Source organism: Ursus americanus, chromosome 4 (assembly GCF_024610735.1).
Source record: "Ursus americanus isolate L20-20 chromosome 4, mUrsAme1.1.p, whole genome shotgun sequence".
Classification (NCBI taxonomy): domain Eukaryota; kingdom Metazoa; phylum Chordata; class Mammalia; order Carnivora; family Ursidae; genus Ursus; species Ursus americanus.
Window position 1 is genome coordinate 9,812,664 of NC_142130.1, and position 14,363 is coordinate 9,827,026.

A 14,363-nucleotide genomic window follows, 5' to 3' on the forward strand; every position below is an offset into this window, starting at 1 on the left:
TAATCGCTTACCTTAAATGCCATGAACTTATGATACGGCTTAGGAGCCCAAGCATATATCTCCACAGCATTCTTTAAGGCAATCACTAGGAATTTAATCCTTTCGTATTTAACTGTAATAGACAAATTAGAAATTAAAAACGTATACCAACTTATTCAGGTTTTTGCATTAACAGAATGTGTAAGCCACGATATGTAAATGCACCTTATAACTGAGGGTGATGTTCTTGGTGTGAGATTTGCTCATAGGTACAGATCGAACTTTCTTGAAAGCACTCGGTCTGCAGAATACTTGGGGACTTTGCTTTATACTGAAGGCTATTTTCTTCACCGGAAGGCTTAGGACTCTCTTTTATCACTAGGTCTAGACGTGACTTACTCATTGTGATAAGAACCAGCATAATCGCCTTCATGTTCCCCTCCCTGGCTTTGACAGTCACCCACATGCTAGAAGCTGAAAGCTGGTATGGCCAAATGGTAGAAAAATTAGCAGATGGGTAGAGATGTAAAGGGGGCATTTGCTTATGACCCAAATTTGAATTCCACTGGTTAGGGATCAGTACCTTTATAAAAAAGGGCCTAGAGACATGTCTCTCTCCATACACTGCATGAGGTTGTAGTAAAAAGCACCAGGAAGCAGGCCCTCAGCAGCCGCTGAGTCTGCCCTTGATCCTGGTCACCCAGCCTCCAGAGCCGTGAGAGACAGATTCCTGTTGTCCACAGAATTCCGCTAGGGCAACCTCAACAGGCTAAGACGGCCCACGCGGCAGGCATTTCCTCTGTAGAATATTCGAATGAACTGAATACTCATGTCCTAAAGAAACTGGACAGCCCTCGGCAACGAACCAAATTCTTGCTCCCTGAGCTCTTTTTCTTTAGTGTGCCCCTGCTGTTTACGTAGTCTGTCTTTAATATACTTTCAACTACTGCCTTGGCTATTTATTTCCATATTTCTCAACAATATGCTAATAATGTTATTTCTTGATTTTTTTCAGTTGGAGATATTATCTATTGACTTGAGAGTATGGGAAGGATTCAGTCCCTTATAACTGTCTCCTCTCTCTAGTTCTCTCTCTCTCTCACACATACACACATTTCTTCCTCCCCCACACGACTAATAGTTCAAATTTTTGGTTAAATCAAGATCCCATGCTGAAATGATTTTGTGCACAGCTGAGGCATATAGCATGCCACAACTGCATTTTCTTTCTTGTTTTCCATCTTTTCCCCCCACTTCCTCCTTCTCCATGCATCTGTCTCTAAGCACGTGCAGACTTTCTGCTAGTACTGTCAGTGCCTTCAGTGTGGTCAAATGTGGCAGATAACCTACTGGTGACACTTTATTTTCCCCGAAGGCACCCCTTTTAGAACATTCCCTTGTTCCACTCTACGTGGACTGATTTCTCTCTAGGCCTGTGGCACGGTTCTCACCCACATTTCCTTCACCATCATTCTGGGTATTTTCTTCACTTTTTACCTGGATTCCTAGGTGTATGCCTTTATTTTGGTGGAATATATTGGTCAGTAGTTTCCTGAGAAACAGTGTATGGAACATAAACGTGAGACCCTGCACGTCTGAACGTGTCTACGTACTGCATTCAAAGCTGACCAGTGGTTTGATGGTGTGACGGTTAATTTTATGTGTCCACCTGATTGGGCCTCGAAGTGCCCAGATATTGGTCACATGTCATTCTGGGTGTGTCTGTGAGGGTTTTTCTGGACCATAATGACATTGGAGCAGACACACTGAGGAAAGCAGACTGCCCTCTCAGGACGGATGGATCTCGTCCAGTTCATTACAGACCTGAACAGAATAACAAGATTGAGTAAGAGGACACCGCCTGCCTGCCTGCCTGTTGAGCTGGGAAACTGGTCTTTTCCGGACTTCAGACTGGGTCTGAGAGACTGGCTCTCCTGAGTCTCCAGCTTGCCAACTACAGATCTGGGGACTTCTTAGCCTCCATAATGGTGTGAGGCAACTTCTAGAATAAACCTCTTTATATAGAGAGAGTATATTTACACACACACTTATGTGTGTGTGTATATATATATATATATACACCTCTTTATATGTATACACACACACACACACACACACACACACACGTGTGTGTGTGTGTGTGTATCCTATTAGTTCTGTTTCTCTGGGTTATAAAATACTAGTTGAAGGCTTTGTTCCATCATCTTCTAAGCTTCTAGTATTGCTGCTGAATCTCAAGCCACCTAATATATAAACTATTTGTTTATTTATTAATTATAATCTGGAAGCTTTCAGGACCTCCTTGTTTCCTGGGTACTAAAATGTCATGTTAATATATATTGCTGTGAGTCTTTTTTTCCCCATTCACTATACTGGGTTTTCACAGTGAATCCTTTTAATTTGGGATTTCAAGTCCTTAGTTCTAGAAATTTCCTTATATTATTTGATACTTTCCTCCCTTTCCAATTCTTATTTTCTCTTTTTCCTGAACTCACGTTACTTAGATTTTGAAGCACTTGGACTGATCCTTTTACTTTCTTATCTTTTTGTCTCCTTTTCTTTTCCCTTTTTTCTTGCCTTTTCTTCTTGTCCTACTTTCTAGGAGATGCTTCATCTTTATTTTCCAATACATCTGCTACACTTTTTATCCCTGCCAATATATTCAAATTTCCAAGATTTTTTTTCTTGCTCTCTGAATGACCTCCCTTTTCTAACTGTTCTTCATCGTGGTCCCTATTCTTCTCTTCCAGAAATAGTTTTTCTAATCTCTCTGAAATTATTACAGTTTCTTTTTCATTTTCTTCTACTCCTCATTATCTTTGTTTGCCCTAAAGTTCTTTCTTTCTGGGTAAGTTTCCTTCCTATTAGTGGATGTCCCCATGTCCGGTACCAGGGGCTGACCCGCTGCTGGGCTTCAGGTTGAGATGGTTACATAGCAAGCTTTCCATGTCAATTCAAATATTAGTACCTGGACAGTTTTTCTTCCTGGCTATTTAGTTTCTCCAAAGACAAGTCTTTCAATCTCTTGCTTGGGAATATAAGTATGGCTGCCAACATCCTGGGAGCTAAACAGAGGATGAGGGGTGTGTGCGTGTATGTGTCCTGGCAATTCCATATTCCCACAATTCAGATTGGCTGTGTCAACTTTTCATCCTCTGTTGCAGTGGGAGAGAAGTTGGGTTTCATCACCTTCCAATAATCCTTCTGTTTTCAGTTCTGCCGTATACCTCCATCTCAGATACACCTGGGGCTTCAGACCTTGGGCCTTTCTGGGTTCTGTTAAGTGGTTGGATTGATTTTGATGACTTTCCTCACTGCAGACATAGAATTCAGCATTTTCTGGTCATCTAGTTAGTTACTCATCATCCAACTATTCTGGTTCAATTCTGTTGACATCTCCTGTTTGCTGGTTTCTCTTCTTCTGGTCCCTTTGTCCTTGTGGGTTTATGGCATTTTTATTCCTTCACTGTTACTTTAATGGGTATTTGGGAGGGAGTGGATATAAATGTTTAAACTGGAGTATACAGGTCTTTACTCCGAATGCACTCTTAGAACTTCATCAGTCTGACTTTCTGGAAACAATGCAAGTATACCTAAAGTTCTAACAACATCTCACATTGGTAACAAATACATCAATCAATACCTAATAGAAAAAACCAGAATGAAACTTAAACTGAATAATTAGGATTGAGTAAACAATTCCATGTCTTGACACTCACCAACTTTGTAATGTATGCAGCCTTCCAAGTCCCCGACCGTGATCCAGCCTTGTTTCTTTTCTACTTCTGGGTCATTGTGTAGTATTCTGTTTCTTAACCATGAAAGATAGTAAACTCGTAGTTTGTTCTTCTTTCCTGTTGAAATAACAGAGCTCTAATTTCAAGCCCCTGTGACAGCTTTTTCTCTCAGTCCTTCCCCATCTCTATCCTATTTTATTCATTTATTTTTATTTTATTTTATTTACAATTGTGGAGGCGTGTGAAGGCACAATAACCGGTGTCCCCAGCAATATCAGAGTGTCTACGCCAACAGCTCCAAGTGTTTTGGACAAATCACCATTTTATAATCTGTCTTTGCTCTTACCCTCTCTTCTCAATGCAAAGGGCAGTGTCAAGACCTAACTCTGTAATGGAGTCGTTGGTCAGAGTTCCAGAACATTCTAGATCGAATTACATGAAGGAGTGTTGATAACTGGACTTTTTTTTTTTTTTTTCATGCTGGGGCTTCATCACAACGAGAAGCCTTGAATTTACTATGAACACTGAGAGTCCTCGTTACAGATTTAATCTCCCCTGGTTCAAAAGCTCCCATACTCCCGGGGAACCTGGCTTCGCTCTGGCCCAGGGAGTAAACCTGCAGCAGCGCTATTTGAAGGGCTTCTGGGAGCATCTGTATTCTTTTTTTTTTTATAATAATACTTTTTTATTATATTATGTTAGTCACCATACAGTACATTCCTGGTTTTTGATGTAAAGTTCGATGATTCATTAGTTGCGTATAACACCCAGTGCACCATGCAATACGTGCCCTCCTTACTACCCATCACCGGTCTATCCCATTCCCCCACCCTCCCCTCCCCTCTGAAGCCCTCAGTTTGCTTCTCAGAGTCTGATAACTGGACACTTTATCTTAAAGTGCTTATGTGTGACTGTATTTCCCTCACCCTCTAACCTCACAGCATATGTTAATGCGAGCCTCTTATTCACCTCCTCTATTACTCTGAAGATGACAGCTGGGAGTATTTTTACTTTACCTGACTAACAACAACAACAAAAATTATAAGGACACAAGAGAAACAATTTTAATGAAGGCAACCTGGGCTCAACAGAGAACCCTGGACACATTTATGATTCTAGATCGCTGAAAGAAATACCAAACAAAAATAATAGAGAAAAAGATGTTTACTTGGGAAAGACTGAAGATGTGCACTTGGGAAGAAACAAAGTTCCCTTTTGGTAAAGTGCTTCTGGAATAGGAATTCAATGATAAGAAAACATCTTAAAAATGTTGAGGAGGACACAGGAGTAAAATTTAATATACTCTGTGAGATTATCTGAGTACCAGATACGAAAATGTTCTTGGGTGGCTCTTCTTTCATTGGGCGGTGGGGTGGGGAGGTGGCTGTTCCTGAGTGATGAGACATTTAGGCCTGTGGGTTATACTTCCTGGGTACTTATTTTCCCTTGATTTCTCTTAGGCATCAAAAGAAGTTTTTATTTTACAGATGTGATACATATAAGAGGAAGAACATTTATTAAAGCACTGCACCCTGGATTTCACGGGACAGTGCTTTCATAAATTAAGGGAGTCACTGCCAAAGGCCCAGAATTGATCGCAACAGCTGGAATGGGCAGAAAGGACAGTGCTTCCTCATTTCTATGCCAACGCAGATCTGAGGGCAGGTCAAGAATCATTTGCTCCTACTTTCATTCTCTTCTTTCCCCAACTATACTTCATGATAAGAGGAGGTGGTTACTTTTTTTAAGAATGGGAACGTGTCACTCACAACATAATGAATTTTCTGGCATCATTTCCACTTTCGGGAGGGGAGTGGCTGCTGTACATTTTGAATGGGATTTGGCAGGTCCAGCAATCAAGCAAGCAATTAGGAAGAGAAAAAAAGACTACACAGAATTAAGCTCAAAGGATAATACAAGAAGAATTTACTCGGCTAACTCTTTTTGGGGAGATTAAAAAAAGATGAAACTCTGAGCATTCGCGGAAAGGCAGAAGAAAGTGGGAACGGTAGCCGCAAGGGAAGGCAGTTTTTCAAAACAGAAATACAGCTCAAGAGCTGAAGTTTATTCAAGGTTGAACCCAGTGGCCCTGTTTTTCTCTTAGTGAAACGATGGCCGAGCATAGAGCCGGGGCTCTCGAACTTGGCTGCATGCTGGAAACACCTCAGGAACTATGAGAGCTATTGATCCCTGGGCCCTCCTCCCAGGGATTCTGACCCACAGGTCTGGGGTACATCCTGGGTTCTTCCCATCCATTCAAGTGGTTCTAGCGTGCAAAGGTATGGTGCTTTCACACTGGATGGGATGGGAAGGCTGGGGATACTTAAAGGGCTATCCTTCAAATGTCCTCAGAAAGCAAAGAACTTTCAATAAACAGAGACTCTTTTAGGTTACATTGCTTACTGGTCAGTAACAAGGCCTTCACTTCTGTGTCCATGTTTTTTTTTTTTTTTTTTTAAGATTTTATTTATTTATTTGACAGAGATAGAGACAGCCAGCGAGAGAGGGAACACAAGCAGGGGGAGTGGGAGAGGAAGAAGCAGGCTCATAGCGGAGGAGCCTGATGTGGGGCTCGATCCCATAACGCCAGGATCACGCCCTGAGCTGAAGGCAGACGCTTAACCGCTGTGCCACCCAGGCGCCCCGCATGTTTTTTTTTTTTTTAAAGTTCTTTTTTTGGGAACCAGAAAGCTGCACAGTGTAGCCGTAATGATTCCCACATCCCAATCTCTTTACAGACTCAGTCACCCAGCAGGCCAGCTGCACTTGCGGAGGCATCAACGCAGTATAAGCTAGAACAATTCTTGAGAGAAAAGAGACCAGAGAAGTTTCTGCTTACAAAATTCTCCACTCTGAGAAGCCTATATTTTTATGTTCTCCACCCGAGAGTAGGTGGCAATGACTGGAGCTCAGACTTCAAAAGATCCTTGCTGAGTCCCGGCAGAGGTTAAAGGCCTATAAACATACAGCCTTTGGGGTACGTCTGCCTGATTCAGAGATCATGCAGAGGTGAGAGGTTTCCCTTCAGAGGGCAGTGTCTCCCAGAGTTACAAGACGGGTGATCTCACTCTGGCCATACTGCTATAAATCACTTTGTCACTGTTAGCCAGGGAGGATGGAACTTGCTGATTCTTTTAGAACTGAGGTGATGGCCTTTCCTACCTGTGCGGACCTGGAGGTCTCGGTCATCCCAGTAACACACCGGTAACATACGTGATATCATCACCAGAACATTCAGCTCCTCCCAGTAACACACCGGTAACATACCTGATATCGTCACCAGGACATTCAGCCCCTCCCAGTAACACACCGGTAACATACCTGATATCGTCACCAGGACATTCAGCCCCTCCCAGTAACACACCAGTAACATACCTGATATCATCACCAGGACATTCAGTCCCTCCCAGTAACACACCGGTAACATACCTGATATCATCACCAGGACATTCAGCCCCTCCCAGTAACACACCAGTAACATACGTGATATCGTCACCAGGACATTCAGCCCCTCCCAGTAACACACCGGTAACATACCTGATATCGTCACCAGGACATTCAGCCCCTCCCAGTAACACACCGGTAATATACCTGATATCGTCACCAGGACATTCAGCCCCTCCCAGTAACACACCGGTAACATACGTGATATCGTCACCAGGACATTCAGCCCCTCCCAGTAACACACCGGTAACATACCTGATATCGTCACCAGGACATTCAGCCCCTCCCAGTAACACACCGGTAACATACCTGATATCATCACCAGGACATTCAGCCCCTCCCAGTAACACACCAGTAACATACGTGATATCGTCACCAGGACATTCAGCCCCTCCCAGTAACACACCGGTAACATACCTGATATCGTCACCAGGACATTCAGCCCCTCCCAGTAACACACCGGTAACATACGTGATATCGTCACCAGGACATTCAGCTCCTCCCAGTAACACACCGGTAACATACCTGATATCATCACCAGGACATTCAGCCCCTCCCAGTAACACACCGGTAACATACCTGATATCGTCACCAGGACATTCAGCTCCTCCCAGTAACACACCGGTAACATATGTGATATCGTCACCAGGACATTCAGCCCCTCCCAGTAACACACCGGTAACATACCTGATATCATCACCAGGACATTCAGCCCCTCCCAGTAACACACCGGTAACATACCTGATATCATCACCAGGACATTCAGCCCCTCCCAGTAACACACCGGTAACATATGTGATATCGTCACCAGGACATTCAGCCCCTCCCAGTAACACACCGGTAACATACCTGATATCATCACCAGGACATTCAGCCCCTCCCAGTAACACACCGGTAACATATGTGATATCGTCACCAGGACATTCAGCCCCTCCCAGTAACACACCGGTAACATACCTGATATCATCACCAGGACATTCAGCCCCTCCCAGTAACACACCGGTAACATATGTGATATCGTCACCAGGACATTCAGCCCCTCCCAGTAACACACCGGTAACATACCTGATATCATCACCAGGACATTCAGCCCCTCCCAGTAACACACCGGTAACATACGTGATATCGTCACCAGGACATTCAGCCCCTCCCAGTAACACACCGGTAACATACCTGATATCATCACCAGGACATTCAGCCCCTCCCAGTAACACACCGGTAACATACGTGATATCGTCACCAGGACATTCAGCCCCTCCCAGTAACACACCGGTAACATACCTGATATCATCACCAGGACATTCAGCCCCTCCCAGTAACACACCGGTAACATACGTGATATCGTCACCAGGACATTCAGCCCCTCCCAGTAACACACCGGTAACATATGTGATATCGTCACCAGGACATTCAGCCCCTCCCAGTAACACACCAGTAACATACCTGATATCGTCACCAGGACATTCAGCTCCTCCCAGTAACACACCGGTAATATACGTGATATCGTCACCAGGACATTCAGTCCCTCCCAGTAACACACCGGTAACATATGTGATATCGTCACCAGGACATTCAGCTCCTCCCAGTAACACACCGGTAACATACCTGATATCGTCACCAGGACATTCAGCCCCTCCCAGTAACACACCAGTAACATACCTGATATCGTCACCAGGACATTCAGCCCCTCCCAGTAACACACCGGTAACATATGTGATATCGTCACCAGGACATTCAGCTCCTCCCAGTAACACACCGGTAACATACGTGATATCGTCACCAGGACATTCAGCCCCTCCCAGTAACACACCGGTAACATACCTGATATCGTCACCAGGACATTCAGCCCCTCCAGTAACACACCGGTAATATACCTGATATCGTCACCAGGACATTCAGCCCCTCCAGCACGTCCATCTGCTGAAATCGCCTCCGGTTGATCAGATTATAGACTTTGCCTTGCCCACTTCGGTCCAAAAGCATCAGGCCATTTTCGGTTCCCACCAGGAGATTTACACCTGCAAATTTAAGGAGCACCCCAAGACTGACTTTTTATATGCTTCAACCTTTCTGCACCCGGGGTCCCTGTGAAGCCTAAGAAACTGTGCCTTGTTAATATAAACTAATGGGCAAGCAGGTACTGCAGTAGGGAGGGAAGACGTGGGGGCTCTGCCACAGTAATTAAATCACTGTCCCTCTGGTAACACAATTAGTTTTCTTTTATAAAGTGGTAGCAGCATTCATTACATCTGGCCGTGTACTACCCTGTATAGAGTCCTTCTCACGAGAAGCCTTGGGCACAGCTGTGACACGAGTACAATTAGCCTTTATTTCTTTCCTGGCTCTCTCTATAAATCCCACCTCGAGACTTGCCCAAGATTCATCCCCACCCTTGTTCATGCAGGGATTTCTAGCCTACCCACCTTCAGCACACAGCAGAGTGCCCCATTTCCATACCCCACTGGAAGAAAAGCCCTTCCTCCTTTTCACACCAAAGCTTACATATGTCTAATACCCTCAAGGTTCTGCTGGCTGTCAGGGAAATGACAAGCCAATGCAAGCAGAGGTGTTAATAGCCTGAGAGTTGCAGGGCTGTAAGGGACCACTCAAATATCTAAATCTAGCCCAGCCCATCTCCTGTACACTAATCCCTATTACAAAAGCTCTAGCAGGTAAGTGGTCTTGTCTGGATAGTTGCCATCCTAAAAATTCATGCAAATTAACTCTCACCTGCCCTGCAACACACACACACACACACACACACACACACACACACACACACACGTTAAGGGTCCACCGTGTAGTGGACTATATTCATGAACAGGTACTTCTCTAACTTCTCTTGCTTTTGTACATCTATTTTTCGAGTAACATAAATGTCTATACTTTTGTCCATAAATCATTCCATATTCAACATGGCCATCATGTCTCCTGTCTCTTCTCCAGAGGACAGAGCCTTACTCCTTGCATCGTATCTCCCATGAAATAGTCTCCAGCCTTCAACGACTTCTCCGAACATCTCAAATGCTTTTGCCTTTATAAAATTGTGGTGCCCCAAACAAGGCCTAGCATTTTAGGTGGATACAGATGGGCCATATCCTTCCTTAATCGGCATGTGACGTTTGCAGGAACACAGACCAGGACGTTGATAGAACCTCAGCCCACCCAGAGGGAGTTTGAGGGCAGCTACAACCTGCGTATCATCTTCATGGGACTGCAGGTTGGTGTCTGAACTAAGAAGGAAAGTCATCATCTGTCGTCCTTTCCAAGTTTTATCTTGCTACTACTAACCTTTAATAATTCACTCAAAGATGCCAGGCTGGCTTCCCAGCTGTGAAATGCGGGTGATGCCCTTCCTCCCCTTGCAGGATATCGCACAGATCACAGAGGCAGAGTGCTGGGCACAGAGTGGGTGTGCGGTAAGCGGCAGCCTGTTCTCTCGTTGACTTTAGCTCGTCACTGTTATGTGACGGGGTCATTCTGAATCTGATCTTGTTATCTTGGGCGTTAGGTTATCACTTCTCGCTACATGTAAAACTGCCCTTGATCTCTCCTGAGGCCAAGACAGTCCTGAGTCGGGACTCTGACACCCATGATTCAACCACCGCTCTCCGGATGGTGAGCTCCACGGGCTTTTAAGGTTTGAGGGTCGATTTATGACCGAGTGGTAAAAAGCAGCACTTACCCCAGAGAGCTGCACAGAGTATTTCTGAGTTGAATCGTTTCTTGTATTTTCTGATTTCTGGTGTGTCGCTATGAGGCCGGATGTTGGTAGGGTTTACGTTTACCACTGAAATCTTTCTTGCTTCATTGAGTTTGGCCTGTTCTTGCCTAAGAAGTTCGCTAGTAAACAGAGCTTTGAGAAAAAGAATCAGAGAAGTCAGTGGCATCTTAAAAAATAACCAATGGAGTTACGGAGAAGGCACTTCAAAACATTATGATTTCTCCTTGTTTAGTGCGCATTATAGAAAAGGAGAGAAACTGCAACTATGCACATTTTACAGTTTGTTTTAGTAGAATACAGTATAAGTCATTCACAGAAGCAGTATTTTATCCATTAGTCAAACAGACTTATGGGTACAACTTGGGTAGTTTAGAGAATATTCATCTCACAAAATTGAACACACTGTCTCCTCATACACTGGAAGATGTACTTTTTACAATTCCGTGTGATCAACTGACAACCTGGCCTAAGCTTCTCCTGATGATTAGTGAGTTGCGTAAGTCCAGAAAGCATGACTCTCCCCTAAACCAGCCAGGCCCGGGCAGCAGGAAGCGCATACCTAGAACCCAACACAACTCGACACGCACTTATTAAGTGTCTACTGCGTGCACAGCATTGTACCCAGAAATTGCTTTTGAGAAGTATGTGGTAAGTTTGGAGGTCTCTGAGGAACAGCTTTTCCCAGGGCCCCTGGATACCTCTGGGTTCCTACCAGAAGCAAAATAGAAGAGACGAAAAAAAATGGAGAGAAAGAAATTGTTTTAGAAATCCTATAAAAATAATAATAATAATCAAATCAAAACAAAACAAAACAAAACACAATTTCCCTTGAAGGCAGGGCCTAAGCAGAAAATGGCGTAACTACCGGACCACTAGTTAATTCCCTTGTCAGGTCCTATCAGAAAGGAAAACCAAGCTGCGGGCCTCCCAGCTTACCCGCAGCTGAGGATTCTTCATCTTCTTCGTCTTCGTCGGTGGGAGACGTCTGGTATACTCTGGGGTCCACAAACGGGGTGAAGGAGGCCTTCGTGCTGCTCCCCATGCCATACTACTCGATATGCAAGAGGATTAAGAAAAGCAGGTAAATAAATACTACAGGAGTGACCAATGCCAGGAATATCTTGCTTGGGCTTTCAAACGATAACATTCTTCAATCTGTTTAGCTGTTCACACTCTCAGCCCCGAGTCCGAGTATATATATGCCTCTCTCTCCAGCTTCGCCCGGTCTCGGGTGGTTACTCACCATCGTGCCTTTGCTAGGGCCCCATGAACGGTCAGACTGGAGGGGCTGCAGTGAGCGAATTACATTTTGGACCGTATGGTAAGATGACTGTGGTGACAGAGCTCCTCTCTCCCTTGAAGTAAAAACCACCTCATATTGACCACATGGTCTGAAGGAAAGCTGACACAATTGGGCAATAAACTAAGTAAGCATGTCCACATAGCAACGTTCCATCCCGAACATCCGGTCAAGCTCCTCTCGGAGCTTTCGCATACGTTCTCTCGGTCGATGTTCAGGACGAGTCTGTGAGGGGGGCTCCCACTTAGAGCCGGAGCAGCAGCAGCATTTGGACCGGAGTCCAACCCCACGGGGTTCTTTCTGGTGCCGCGAGAGGTGTTCAGGCAGAGAAAACCTGCCCACACCGCGTGAGGCCACCAGAGGAAATGCTGCCCCGTCAACGCGCCCCTCTGTTCTTTCCCTTGGGGGACACAAAGCTCGTGTGCTCCGTAACTGTAGAACCCAAAAAGGGGGTATCCTAGAAAGTGTGTGGACAGCATCAAACACACCAGTGCAGATGCTGCACAATTAGCTTCAGGGCCTACGCGGGACTCACAGGACTAGTCATGAACCAAGCACCGCGAACTCACCCACCGGTCAAGCCAGGACAGCCACACCTAGGAGCACTGCCTGGCAGACGGGATTTATTCAGCCTATTTCCGGGGACTGTTTCTATACAGGAAAGATAGTGTCTCGGCTCTCCCTTTCCCATACAATTCGGAATTTAGGAAGAGGAATGCTTGGAGAACCTATTTATTGCTTTTTATCTTTCATTGAACAAATAATTTCAACCTCATTTTAGGTCCGACTTAGTTTGACTAAATCGATGTAAACATGCACCTCAACTTGGCCTTGGGATCTCTATAGGCAGAAGTTTCTAGCACTGGCCTGGGAGATAGGAAATCCCGGGTCTACAGAGATCTGTCACAAACCAGCTGTGTGCCTCGGGCAAGTCACTTTACCTCTCTGAGCCTCAATATTCTCATCTGTGAAAACAGCTTTGGGGCCAGGCGATATCTGAGAACATTTGCCGCTGTGCTTCTATGACTTTCTGCCATTTAAGTATTTGCATAAGTAGTTATATAGTAGAAACCAACCAACACATTTCAGGGAGCTTAGCAAAGCCCCATTCCTGGAGCCTGCTCCCCACCTCGCTCCCCCCCCCCCCCCCACCACGGGAGAACAGAGCTGTCGAGGCTGTTGCCCAGCACCTACTTCAGTCCCAGATTCCATCTCCTGGGAATGGGTGGAGACGCGCCCCAGGCCCTCAGTTGGTGTCCCGGCCGGGGAATGGCTCTGCTGTACCAGGTCTGGGAGATTGATGTGGCCAGCGAAGCCATTGCTGTCACTGTGGCCAGATCGCTTCTTCTCTCCAGACGTCTGAGGGAGCACAACACATGGGGAGCATTAGATAGGGAGGGCAAAGGCCATGGAGCGATGTCACCCCGCACACAGCACAGGCACAATGGTCTCCAAATGGACTCGCTGGGGTGTGTGGGAAGATAACATTCACATTTCTATTTTACTAAGAAAAAGAAGAAGTTAAACTTTGCTACTATTTAGTATATGGACTGACAATGGAGCCTTTTGCTTCTGCATGAGGGGCCTTCAGGGACACACAGGATGTGGGGGTTCCCTGGGGGAAGACAGGAATGCCGCACGCAGGTGGAGGGGCTGAGTACCCGAGGTGCGCATTGGCTCGGTCCCCTTCTGTCGTATCCGCGTCTGTGCCTGTGAGCACACCAGTTAACTGCATTTGCAGATTATATTACCAGGTCGCAAACACAAACCCACAAGACACATACAAGACCGAAAATATTGCTGAAATGAAGAGGATGGGATGAGATAATGCTAATAATCCATGTACCACGTACCCCAAGAAAATGCAGAGATGATATCAACCAGACTCACAGCGCTCTGTCAGTTGTGAGCTTAAAACAATGATTAATGAACCAGATCTGACAAGAGTTACAAAAAAATGTACTGAAATAATCTACAGATGATTTGAAACTACGGGTTTATGTCCGCTATTAATATTGACTCTCTCATAAGCAATTATGGTGCCATGTAGTAAAAAATGGAAGTCATCATGACTAGCAAAGCATTTGAAATATTGTTTATGGCAACCCTTTTTAATGTCCTTTCAAGGTATTTTATAATATACATAAAATGTGTGCAGTAGGACACACGCATGATTTGC

The 14,363-nt window shown here is 45.1% G+C and overlaps 1 protein-coding gene across 8 annotated transcripts in view; it reads right to left on the bottom strand.

Moving 5' to 3' along the window:
* TNIK (TRAF2 and NCK interacting kinase) overlaps positions 1-14,363 on the bottom strand; it is a 373,645-nt gene that overhangs the window by 7,572 nt on the left and 351,710 nt on the right. For 4 of the 8 annotated variants that reach the window (XM_087861395.1, XM_087861392.1, XM_087861390.1 and 1 more), the window contains 7 exons: positions 13,379-13,543; positions 11,821-11,932; positions 11,506-11,592; positions 10,846-11,016; positions 9,035-9,178; positions 3,699-3,833; positions 12-112 (listed from right to left, as the gene is read on the bottom strand). In XM_087861395.1, the coding sequence (XP_087717521.1) occupies positions 12-112; positions 3,699-3,833; positions 9,035-9,178; positions 10,846-11,016; positions 11,506-11,592; positions 11,821-11,932; positions 13,379-13,543 (915 nt within the window). The remainder of the gene's footprint in view (positions 1-11; positions 113-3,698; positions 3,834-9,034; positions 9,179-10,845; positions 11,017-11,505; positions 11,593-11,820; positions 11,933-13,378; positions 13,544-14,363) is intronic. The other 4 variants (XM_087861391.1, XM_087861396.1, XM_087861394.1 and 1 more) reach the window with 1 other exon arrangement.